We start from the raw sequence: 13,131 nt of genomic DNA on the forward strand, positions 1-13,131 counted from the left end.
TTCTGCCTGTGAGAACGAGATTGATTTTCAGCCACGTAAAATACATCAAAACCAGTTTTGGTCTCCTTGTTCAGTTTTGGTCTCCTTATTTAAGGAAGGATGTACTTGCCTTGGAGGGGGTGCAGCGTAGATTTACTAGGTTAGTACCAGGGCTGAAGGGGATGAGTTACGAGGATAGGCTGACCGATTTGGGCCTATATTCTCTAGAATATAGAAGAATTAGAGGGGATCTTATAGAAACCTATAAGATCATCAAAGGGCATGATAGAGTAGATAGTGGGAGATTGTTTCCCCTGGTTGGAGAAACTAAAACCAGGGGTCACAACCTTAAAATCAGAGGCCAGCCCTTTCGCACTGAGTTGAGGAAGAACTTCTTCACTCAAAGGGTGGTGAATGTATGGAACTCACTACCCCAAAGGGCTGTTGACGCTCAGTCCTTGAACATATTCAAGACTGAGATAGATAGATTACTTATTGCAAAAGGGATTAAGGGATATGGGGATAAGGCAGGGTCAGGTTATTAGTTGGAGTTAGATTAAAAGATCAGCCATGATTGAATGGGGGGACAGGCTCGAAGGGCTGAATGGCCTACTCCTGCTCCTACATGTTATGTTATGTTAGGAAGCATAATTATGAATAATTAATGGCTTCCTTACCCCCTGCCCCCTCCTCAGATCCTACCCCAAGTCTGCTAGGGCTGCTTCTCACAAACCACCACCTTACATAGGCACATCAAAGTGTTCCACACTGTGCTCCAACCTTATCCCACAGAAACACCCCTCGCCAACTATAAACAATCACCATTGTATACAGGATAATGTAGAGGCCTTGATATATGTCTGCACATACATACCTGCAAATACCATGTGTCAGGGCTCGCGATGACGTGAAAAATTTCATGAAAGAGTTACAAATGATAAAGGGAAACATATTCAGGATTAAGCAGGGTATGATAGTCCGACTGGATATGTGTTCAGTTGATTTAATTTTCCACGTACAGTGATGGCATTATGTTGCAATTTATATCGCCAATTGTAAAATGTTACATCAAACAGCATTAAGAAAGCTGTTTTTTTATTTGCTTTGTTATTAATCGGACTGGGATTGCATTATAGGAATGGGCAAATACATTTGAATATTAAAAGAAGTCACAAGTATTTACTTGCCTGAGCTATCAGAGAAAAATGTGGAGGGCTTAAATCTCTCTGAAGTAGGGTGTTGTTTTGCAAATCATTCATAAATAATAAAATAATAATCTTTGCATTTTGATCATAATAATCCTTGCATTTGATATAGCACCTTAACATTATTGGATATACTACATAGGTAGTTCGGGACATATGTGTATGCAACCGCCAGGAAGATGGAAGGTGAACTAGAGGAACCTAGGTTTTTTTTCCCGCCTCGCATTTATGTTCTTATGTTGTTGAGACGTCTCAAAACGCTTCACAGGATATACTTTAAAGTGGATTGACTGCATATTTTGTGGGCGAAACGGGCAACCAATTTTACACCCAGCTGTGTCCCACAAGCAGGCATGGAGTGAGTGATTAATTTTGGGGGGGAATTGTTGGCCAGGACAGGTCACCAGGAGGGAGAAACTTCCTTATCTTTTCGACTAGTGCCCTGGGACCCTTAACATCCAGTGATTAACAGATGAAGTATAATCCCAGATTTCACTGGAGATGGTGTTAGGAAGGTTTTCCAGCAGTGATGACCTGGTCTTAATGTGTTTTGAGGGCTCCTGAGAGACAGAGCAATGATCCTACTGGTGACAGTGAGAGCCCCAGCTGACGTCAGCTCAGCACTCACACAACCTCCTCCCTGCCTGCTCCTCCCTGCCTGCTCCCACTGCCTGCTCCTCCCTGCCTGCTCTCACTCACTCCATCCTGCACTTCGCAACTGCCGCCTGCAACACCGAGCCGGAGCCCTGTGCCATCCTCCCCTGTCTCCAGAGACAGACTCACCCTGACAACTCCATCCCTCCAGCAACAGGAGAGAGAGAGAGAGCATCGCCTGCCTTCCTGCCTTCACTGGTGAGTGCACAAGTACATCACTGCTTCCCTTGTGGGAGCGCTTAGTGAGAACTTCGTCTGCAATGCAACATTGTCTGATAATAAAACGTACAGTTGTAGTCAGTCCAGTCTGGTCTAGTCTGTGGCTGTTATGTCGCTCTGTCAATCCCATAGACTCTGCAATGTTCAGCACCATGGTCAGGGCTGAATTCTCACATCTCGTTGGAGTCCTGTAGCTCAGTGGTTAGAGCACTCGCTTTGCAAGTGAGAGACCTGAGTTCAATTCCAGGCAGAGGGCGAAACCTTGGGCAAGTTTCCTTACTCCGATAAATTGGTCATTTTCAATCCACGACTGTTTGTGGGACATTGCTGTGCGCAATTGGCTGCCGCGTTCGCCCACAAATATACAGTCAATTCACTTTACAGTGTATTCTGTGAAGCGCTTTGGGACTTCCTCCCGACGTGAAAAGCGCTATATCAAATGCAAGGATTATTATTATTATTATTGACTTCCCATTCACCCTCCCTGCCTGTCCCCCGCTCTGACCTGCTTTTCACCCTTTATTTTAAGTGTTTTTTTTTCCTTTTTATTTAAACCTCCCGCTGACAGCTGCCACCTTTCCTGTGTTGGCCACATTGTCTGTATATCTCACCCTCTCCTGAACAGTCCTTGTATTCAGAAACCCATCCTCACAACACAACCCAATGCTTGTAGGGTTAGTTTATTGCTGCCGAGTGAGATTGTGAGACCAGGGAACCGTATGTATTTTACCCAGATGTGTGTGTGTGGCTGAGCCTCTCTGATGTGATGTGTTGTGAATTGCAGAAACCTCCTCACCAACCAGACGTGATGGATGAAAGTTCAGGAGTGAGAGAAGCTGCCAATCTCTCCAGTTGGCTGGAACCACTGGGTGACAACACTTCCTTACGGCTGGATTCCCAGCAGCCGCCGCTGTTGGTGGATCCTTGGGATATAATATTGTGTATCTCGGGGACTCTCGTTGCCTGTGAAAATGCCATCGTTGTAGCGATTGTTTTCTACACCCCAACATTAAGATCTCCAATGTTCTTACTGATTGGGAGCCTGGCTACGGCAGATCTGCTGGCGGGGATTGGCTTGATCATGAATTTCTTATTTCGCTATTTAATTCACTCAGACACCATTAACCTGATCACTGTGGGCTTCATGGTGGCCTCTTTCTGCGCCTCAGTCAGCAGCCTGTTGGCCATAACCATTGATCGCTACCTCTCCCTGTATAACGCTCTCACCTACTATTCCGAGAGGACAATTACCTACATTTACCTGATGCTCGCCATCACTTGGGGTGTCTCTATCTGCCTGGGGTTACTCCCCATCCTGGGATGGAACTGTCTAGAAGACACATCTACCTGCAGCATCGTGAAACCTCTGACTTCCAGCAACCTGACCGTCCTCTCCACCTCCTTCCTGTTGATTTTTATCATCATGTTGTACCTTTATATTAAAATTTGTAAGATAGTGTGTCGCCACGCGCACCAGATCGCCCTACAACATCACTTTTTAGCAACATCTTACTATGTGACCACAAAGAAAGGCATCTACACTCTGGCCATCATCTTAGGGACTTTTGGGACAAGCTGGCTGCCTTTTGCCATTTACTGCCTGATTGGGGATCACGCCTTTCCTTCAGTGTACACTTACGCTACCCTCCTCCCAGCCACCTACAACTCTATGATCAACCCCATCATCTATGCCTTCAAGAACCCAGAGATCCAGAAAGCTACCCGGTCTCTCTTTTGTGGCTGTTTTCAGTCCAATGCTTCCTTTCATTCCAGGTCCCCCAGTGAAGTCTAGCCACGAGTTTGCTGGAAAGAAAACAAAAACTGACAGATGTGTGTGAACTAGCCTTGGGTACTGACTGGTACTTTAATCAGCTCCCAATTCCGGGAGGAAAACATAGAAACTTCTACAATGCAATTCATCTCAAGAAAAAAAATGCTCTCCAATGATTCAGCTATTGTAAAGAATCTTAAGCCAGAACTACAGAACAAAGTATTGAATGAACTGTGCACTTTATTTCTGGGTGATTTATTGACTACCCATGCAGGTAAAACAAGCATCTGTATTGTAAATGTTTACTATAATATATTCTATTTTGTGGTATATGATCATCGTGAATTCGGGTGAATATTTTGTCATAATGTAAAAAATAAACTTTTTTTTACAAATAACACAAGAATTTGCTCATTTATTCTTTCCGTGTTACCGAAATTATCTGAAAAAATCAACAAAGAGACAGAGAAGTTAAACATAATGCAATACATTTAAAAAGCAATACCCAATCTCCAGCAACACATGTACAAGTGATGATTAAACTTCTGATTTAACGGTTAGTAATCTTCACAGATTTTCGTGTGTTCCAGTAAAAATCTCCCTGACAAGGATTACATGTGGGTGAATGTGCAGAAAGTGTTACCTGAAGCCAGACACGTGTGAAGGAATAACAAACAATGCATGTGTCTGTGACTAAACCTCTAATCATTATATTGCAACAACCATGCAATTATTGGGTGAAGCGGATGGATAGCTTATCGACTATTTATCGACAGTATTTGGTGTAAAATCGGGCATGAGAGTGTTGCAAGACAAGTAAGGGGAGAGTTATTGATGCTGACGTTAATGTGGCTGTCAATGTCCAGGCAGCAGGCAGACAGTCTCCCCCCTCAGACATGTATGTGCCTGAGCTGCCACTGACTGGAACTTTACTCTCCTCCTCACAAATGTCTCGCCTCAGTGTAAAGACATCTATCTACCTGTGACGAGGCATCCTCCAGCTCCACCACGAACGAATCTGGTCGTCCCTACTGTCTCAATAACAGACAGAGAAAGACAAACCCAGATGTAGAAGCAGGCATGGCTGTGTTTTATTTTAAGACCAAGGTGCATAAAATCGGATGCATCACTTAAAAAATAAAAACCAGTGAATCTCTCTCCAAGTGAATGGTGTGGAGGTGGGGAGGGGGGGGTGGGGGGGTACGTGCGGAATTACCCCTGTCAGTGGCTGCTAACCAGCAACGTGCAGTATTTATTTTCAGCCTCACAGAAGATAATCCTCTTCATTTGCAATGGCTATTAACTGGTACTATCACCTGTAAAGCTGATCAGAACATCGGTCAAACACACTCAGGGGCGAATAATCTCTTCCCCACAGAAAGCATCGGCACTGTTTGACCCCCCTCCACTCCTGGATGATGGTGTGTGTGTGTGCAAAGGCTCATCAGCCGGTCGAGCTTGGTGACAATAAACCTTAGGTTTTATTCAGGTCTTTCACATCATGAGGATGCCTAATGCTGCTTTACAAGGTTCATGGTAAAATGCAGCCATTGCACAGCAATTTGTGAACAGCAACTTCCCACAAATAACAATGTAGTGAATAACTATTGAACACGATGACGGAAGCACTGGCGGCAGGAGAAGAAGCTTCATATTATTAATAATAATAATCCTTGCATTTGATATAGCGCCTTATCACGTTGTTGGGACATCTCAAAGCGTTTCACAGAATATATTATAAAGTGAATTGACTATTTTCTTGTGGGTGAAATGCGACAGCCAATTGCGTACAGCAGTGCCCCACAAACAGTCATGGATTGAGTAACCACATTTTTTTGAAGGGTTTATTACACCCGGAAAGCATTTCGCCAATGGAGTAACAAGAGGGTTCCTCCTTACTGCTAGGTAAACAGAGGCGTGTGGAGGAAGGAAACTTGCCTAACACTTTGCCCTGCCGGGAATCAAACCCAGGCTCTCTCGCTCATACTATAAAGTGTTGTGAATGTGTGTTTAGGGAATTTGTACCAGAAGAAATATAAACAATGCACTTTTGACTAATTTGACTAAGGTTCATGCATAATACCTGCAACTGAGGCTATTTTGTCTGTAAATTTTGTCTGTAAATTCACTGGAAAGGATGGCCTCAAAAAGATTCAGACTCCAGTTTTAACCTCAATGAGGATTACCAGGGATGTTTGCAGTATTTAGGTTTAATCCTTTTAGAACAAAAGGAGCATGTCCACTAGCAGGGACAAGGTTAAAGTCAATTGTTTGCTGGGTGTGTTAGCAAAAGGTTATATGGGATTGGAATCAGAGGTCCAACAAGTCTGGTGTCCCATGTCTGTCAGCAAGTTCGACCGAACTTTGATGTTGTCAGTAGTGAATAAATGAGGAAAGAGGAAAGACGAGAGGACCATTCAGAAGAGGGACGACCATAATAGCATGGATAAAGAGACATACAAAGCTTGCGAGAGAGAAAAATAAGTTGGAGATCAGAGGTGAGGAAAGGTCGGCCTACTAAAGTTGTAGAGGGTGTTATTTACAGGATTCTCACTTCCCTTTTTACCACGTTCAGTATTTTATAGACTATGATCTTTTAGGCCTTTAGGCCGTCAGCCTGGCTCAATTGGTAGCACTTTGCCTCTGAGTCAAAAGGTTGTGGGTTGAAGCCTCCATGCCAGGACTATACAGTCTACGCTGACATTGCAGAGCTGGGGAGTGCTGCATTGTGAGAGGTGCCGTCCTTTGGATGAAATGTTAAACTGAGGTCCCATCTGTAAAAATCCCATGACACTATTCAAAAAGAGAAAGGAGTTTCTCCTGGTGTACTGGTCAACAATTCTTCCCAAATAAAATTGGTCACTCACTTCATGGCTGTTTGAGGGACATTGCAGTGTCCAAATGGGCTGCCGTGTTCGCCCACAAAAATACACAGGTGCACCACTTTAGAGTATATCCTGTGAAGTGCTTTGAGATGTTTTGATAACACAATATATCAAATGCAAGGATTATTATTATATTGTACAGAGGTTGAAGGAAAACATTCTCATGTTATATAGATATTTGGTTCAAGGGATACAGTAACAGATGGACAAAGTGACCATCTGCTTAAATAGAATTCAATTAGTCTTATTGCTACTATTGTCAGTACCTTTTCAGTCACCGTTTGTTCAGAGTGACTCTTCTTTATTTGATTGCATTTTATGTTGAGTGTGATTTTATTTGTTGCTTCTACACAGCCATTTACAGGGAAATGGTTTTAAATCTATCAGTTTTACACCGAATGTTTGCCTGTTCAATCTTACAGTATTAATAAATAACAGAATCACAATATTTTCATTCATATACACAATAGTGAATGGGCTACATACATATAACTAAATGAACAAACGCACGTGTTCTCCCAGTCTTATGGACATGTGAGTGCAGCATTATCCATTCGGTTCTCTCTTTAAATTTTTTTTGAAAGAAGATAGAACTTGATGAAAGCTGTGCTGAGTGGAGTGGTTCATATTCTAAAAGCATTGCACCAAAGAAACCATGACCCTCCTGCTGAACCGCTAACATTTAGTACATGTAGTACAGGCACTGAATTTACAACAAAAGAAAATAATATTGGATCCAAATGGCAGAGAACAAACTTATTGCTAAGGAAAATCGTCTTGTTATACATAAATGTGGTGATTACAGAACACTGAAAGATTATAGTAAAGTGCTTCACACAGATTATTAGAGTGGGTCATGGCACGGATGTGGGGTAGAAAGGATAATTGAGAGTCAAACAAGATGCCAAGGTTCCAGACTGGCTCAATGAGGTGGAGTGTGCATCCTTGGATGGTTATGCTATCACAGGAACGTTTCCACTTTGAATCCTCACAAAATAACCACACTGCTTAAGAATTTGCGCTAATTAGATGCCTACATTATTTTGAATGTAAATCAGAGTGAAACCCTCTACTGGGTTAGAATTTATTTCCTTTCCTCTTCACATATAGAAGCGAGCGGGATCGATGAGCCTAAATGCCCAAATAAAAAAAAATCTGTGAAAGAAAGAGTGAGACTGGAGACAGCAGCGAGAGCTGATGTGGAGGAGACTGATGGAGCCTCTGAAGTGTTAGGATGAGGATTTCAGCACGGGAGCTCAGGAAATATGTAAATAACTTATGAACACATCTATTCTCCTATACAATAAAATTGTCCAGAAAATATCAGTAGACACTTGCTCCCTTGCAATGAGTAGAAGCCTGTATTGACGTGCATGTTAACAACAACAACTTGCACTTATATAGCATCCTTCATGCAGGGCAGCGTCTTGGAGCACTTGACAGTGGTGTAGTCTGATGCTGAGCCAGGGGAGAGGGAGGTGGGAGGTGACTGTAAGCACGATCAAAAAGGAAGGTCTTTAGATGGGATTTGAAGATGGGGAGGGAGGAGGCAAGCTGGAGGGATTGAGGGAGAGAGTTCCAGAGTTTTGGGGTAGTGGCTGAAGGCACGGCCACTGATGGTGGAGTGAAGGGGACGAGGGACAAACAGGAGGCTGGAGCCAACCGAGCGGGGGCAGTGAGTGGTGGAGTGGGGGCTAAGCAGATCAGATAGGTAGGGAGATGCGAGGGCATGAAGTAATTTCAAAATGAGTGAGAGTATCTTGAAATCGATCTGTTCGGTAATTGGGAGCCAGTAGAGCCTGACAAGGACGGTGTGATGGGGGTATGGAGTTTTGTGTGGGTGAGTATCCAGGTGGTGGAGTTAAGTGAGGGTTCTGAACCGGAAAGAGTGTATTACCATGTAATCGACCAATAGATGTTAGAAGTGTGTGCAAAGGTCAGGAGAGGACTTGTGTGCTGTTCCATTCTTTGAAACATGCACCTTCATAATGCTTTGAAGTGTCAAGTAAAGTCAAGGATTCGAAGGCGAAGCCAATGAAACGTCACCCAGCATTTAGTGATCATTTGCTGAATCACAGCAGTTGCTGAAGCAACAAACACAAAACCCCACAGCAGCAACAAATGTTATTTCGGATTCAGACTACTACTGCATAGGGATATTTCACTGCGACAGCAAAGAAATTCAAATGCAAGGATTATTACTTTTATTACAGTTTATTTCCCAAGGGTTGGACAAAGAAGAATTACTCCTCCTTACAAATTGCAGACTACGCTTTGAATGATGATTAGACATCACATTTCATGGGACAACCATCTCCTTAAATTTTATTTTGATGCAGGAGTCATGTGATCTTCATGCAATCAGACTTATTTGCATTTATTTGCACTGAGGGCTTCTGCTCTCAGTGGAAGTTTCCATTACTGGGGTACATTCACGATTTTGTGCATGCTAGTTGTTATGTGTTTAAGAGTTTTGAGATAATAATAATCCTTGCGTTTGATATACCGCCTTATCAAGTCGTTGAGACATTTCAAAGTGCTTCACAGAATATACTATAAAGTGAATTGACTGTATATTTTGTGGACAAAACAATTGCGCACAGTGCTGCCCACAAACAGTTGTGGATTGAGTGACCACATTATTTTATTTTTAGTATTTTTCTGGAAGGGATTATTATTATTATTCCCGAATAGCGATCCATCAATCGACTAACAACTGGGTTCCTACTTACTGCTAGGTAAACAGAGGCATGTGGATGGACTAAGGGAACTTGCCTAAGGTTTCACATTGCCCAGGAATCAAACCCAGTTAGAGCACTCGCTTGCCATATTTGAGAAATGTCCATGGGTAATATTTTTGTGCTTCCCTTCAGAAACACAACATAACATTAATGGGTTTGGGCCCCAAGACGCTGTAGTGCAGTGTTGCAGTATTTCTGGAAGTGTCCCTCAAACTATTGGTTGGGATCATGGCTCTCAACACAAAAGCCATAATAAACTTCTGCCTGATTTTCAATGTGGAAGGATTGGGCTGTATAATACCAAATTAAGTTATTCATTTCTATCCCTGTAATCATCCCCCATGTTGTGTAGTTTGGAGCTATATAGACTAGGAAGGTCCTGGATTTCTATTAACTGGTCTGAGGTTAGTCAAGGCTGAATGTAGCTGTGGTCATGGTGAGAGTCTCAGCTGGGGGCATCAAAAACAGTTGTGGTTTTTGCAACCGATTGCTCTCAGTTGCCCCTATCAGACCGGTATCTTTGTGGATCTGGGGCGAGGACAGGAACAGTGGCAGCCTTAGTTATGATGGACTGCATCTGGAATGCTTACCACCTTTAAATGAAACAACAACAATAAGAAATGACATTCATATAGCCCCTTTCATTTCGGGGGAAACGTCCCAAGGCCCTGAAAATGTGAAAGTGAAGAAACGAGAGAAAGCATAAATAAAATGAGCTTTAAATTAAAATTAACAATTAGGGTTCTAGGAGAATAACGTCATCTTCCAATTCAACAATAAGCACTTTCTAAATCCTAGAACAACAACAACAACAACCACAAAATTACATTTATAGAGCGCCTTTCACATCGGGAGGACGTTCCATCACTGAGGGGCATGAGTCAGTGGCTGGGGTACAGGTAATCTTGAAGATTGGGCATGTGGATATCTCCTTTTGACTGAGAGTGCAGGAGGTAGTGTAAAAACAAGCAACTAACGTTTTCAACCCCTTTCCTGCTGAGATTCTAACCCAGCTTTGAAAGAGCTGTAAATTGCTATCAGATTAAAGAGATTCATGCCGAAGAGTGTGACAAGGAATTAAACTGTGTGAGTCACGCGCTCCAAACAGGAGACCTGAGAGCTATAAACCCATATCTGCAAACTTCAATACCATACATCCTGCCGATTAGCAACCACAAACACTCCCACACCGCAGCACCGGGGAATGTCACATGCCACATCACATGGCTCCTTCTCTTCAGGCAGTAATGGAATCAGGTATTCCACATGTCCAACTGACATTAGCAATGTGCCATACATAATGCAGTGTAAGATTCAGGGTTAAAACACGAGTAGGAACTGAATGCTTACAAGCCATTGACTTTGCTTTATTCAGCAGAATAGCATTTATTTGCCATTATATTCCCATGCAGGCACACAAGTCTTATATTCACACACATTATATGCATTTTGGGTATTATCAACAAGCATTATTATTATTAGTATTATTATTTGTTAACTCTCAGCCTGCTGTCGCGACAAAGACTCTGAACTGACTGTTTCTTTATATTTTTAGCTCATAAACTGTGATCTTGAAATACACTAATACTACTCTTACAGTAGTATAGCTATTTCAACATAAGGACAAAATTATCCAAACCCATAAAAAACAAATACAAAAACATAAAGTCTTGTGGTGTCTTGTAGCTTAGTGGTTAGAGCACTTGCCTCACAAATGAGAGATGCTGGATCCGATTCCTGTCAGGGTCAAACGTTAGGCAATTAGCAAGTTTCCTTACTCCACATGCTTCTGTTTACCGAGAAGTAACCTGGTTGTTAGTCAATTAGCGGATCTCCTTTCTGAGGTGATAATCCCTTAAAACAAATAATAATAATAATAATTTGGTCACTCAATCCACAACTGTTTGCGGGATACTGCTGTGTACAGTTGGCTGCCACATTTCACACGCAGAATATACACTTTACAGTATATTCTGTGAAGTGCTTTGAGACGTCTCGAAGACATGGTAAGTTGTTATAATAAATGCAAGGTTTATTATTATTAAATTTAAATAAAAATTAAACCTATTAAAAATGTTACCTTTGCACACAATGTTACCCCCTTTCACTTCTATTTTCTTTAATTTACTTTTTTTTGTTGCCTGTTTTGACCTCTTTTCCCCATATATATTTCTAATGTTAAAATCTTTCTGGTACCTTCCTTCTTTTGTTCAGCGGAGCAACTGTTGTCAAGGTAGAGACTATGAAAGGGAGAGTCATCGTCAGGCAACTCCTGCCCGCCTCCTAGTGGTCAATGCAGAGCAGCACATGTTGACTCAGCGCCCTCATACTCAGTTCCAATTGACGCATGTCTTGTTGATATCAGAGAGGAGGAATATGTACCCAATCCAAAACACAATGAAGCCTATTGAAGCCGATCCCCCAGCTAAAGCAAGACTTTCCTCTGTTTCTCTGGTGAAGCAGCTGAAGGTTTGAGTCTCCCACCAATATCTCAGGCTATTTCTGTGGCTTCTTCACAGAGGACAATTTGTTTGAAAGTGGTACTTGCAATCAATGGAATGGAGTGGTAAAGTGTGAGTGACAGCACTAAGTGACACTCTGTATTCAGTCAAAGCTGAACTCTGTACTTTCAAATTTTCATAGAAATCTGTCCACCATTCACCAGCATCTAAATGTATGTTACTCACATCAACATTCCTCCTTAGATTTTCACCTAAACTCTCCTAAAATCATTTGACTCTTGCGTCTGCTGGAATGCAATCCATGGGCAGTGGACGTCCTCTCTTCAATTCGCTAGTGGCAGATGTTTGGGCTTTGTGTTTACGGATACCAGTGGAACTATCGTTCAATTGGTAGGGATGTGTGTCTGAGCTGTGGGAAGGAAGATGGTGCCAATGCTCTCATGCATTTCATGCCAAGTTCAACAGCTCACTAGGAAGCTTGCAGGGAGTTCCTGGTACCTGCTATCCACAGAAGGCTCAAACCTTCGGATATTGAATGACCAAATAGTAACTGTACCCTGGGAGGGCAGTGGGGGGAATGGGGGTAGGTGAGATCCTTTGGAGCTGAACTGGTTTCAAGGTGATGTGCTTAGCAACGGATTATCAGTGTTAAGTCAACCCTCTGTGGCGGTCTTGATAGTCCGGTTCCTGAGCCAGGCGGGTCTGCAGTATTCCAGGGCTCTACTGATGATAGCACAGTAGTTCATTGGCAGGATTTGGAAGGTCAGACCAGTCACGAGGAATTCTTTCCACTCAGCTCCAATTAACCTTGCAGTACTATATACTATACTATCCAGCAGATGGAGCTCTAACATATAAGAAGTGCCTGAAAAGAAAAGGCACAAATGTTGGAAATTTTAAATACAGTAAAAACAGAAAATGCTGGAAATGCTCATCAAGTCAATCAAAATCAAGGATAACACTCAAGATGCTCACCTGTTATTTTCATTTCGATTCTGCTCAACACTTTGTGCTTTATCAGTATTTTTTATTTCTGTTTCAGACCTTAAATCAATCCAGACAAGTCTCAAGCGACAATGAACAGAGCGAACAAGGAAGCTGGGCAACATTGCCAGATATGTACCCAAACATACAAAATTAAGCTGCATTTATAATCCATATAATTCAGGATGTATTGGTTTGCCACAATCCTTTGAATGTCAGAGTTGTTCTCCT

General features: G+C 42.4%; 1 protein-coding gene across 1 annotated transcript; it reads left to right on the forward strand.

Annotated features, from left to right (window-relative positions):
* Positions 1–2,865: 2,865 nt before the first annotated feature.
* LOC103178340 (G-protein coupled receptor 12) lies at positions 2,866–3,849 on the forward strand. The gene has a single exon (XM_007893028.1). It carries the CDS (start codon positions 2,866–2,868, stop codon positions 3,847–3,849), a length of 984 nt encoding a protein of 327 aa, XP_007891219.1.
* Positions 3,850–13,131: the final 9,282 nt, after the last annotated feature.

This window comes from Callorhinchus milii, unplaced genomic scaffold (genome assembly GCF_018977255.1).
Source record: "Callorhinchus milii isolate IMCB2004 unplaced genomic scaffold, IMCB_Cmil_1.0 Scaffold3, whole genome shotgun sequence".
Classification (NCBI taxonomy): Eukaryota; Metazoa; Chordata; class Chondrichthyes; order Chimaeriformes; family Callorhinchidae; genus Callorhinchus; species Callorhinchus milii.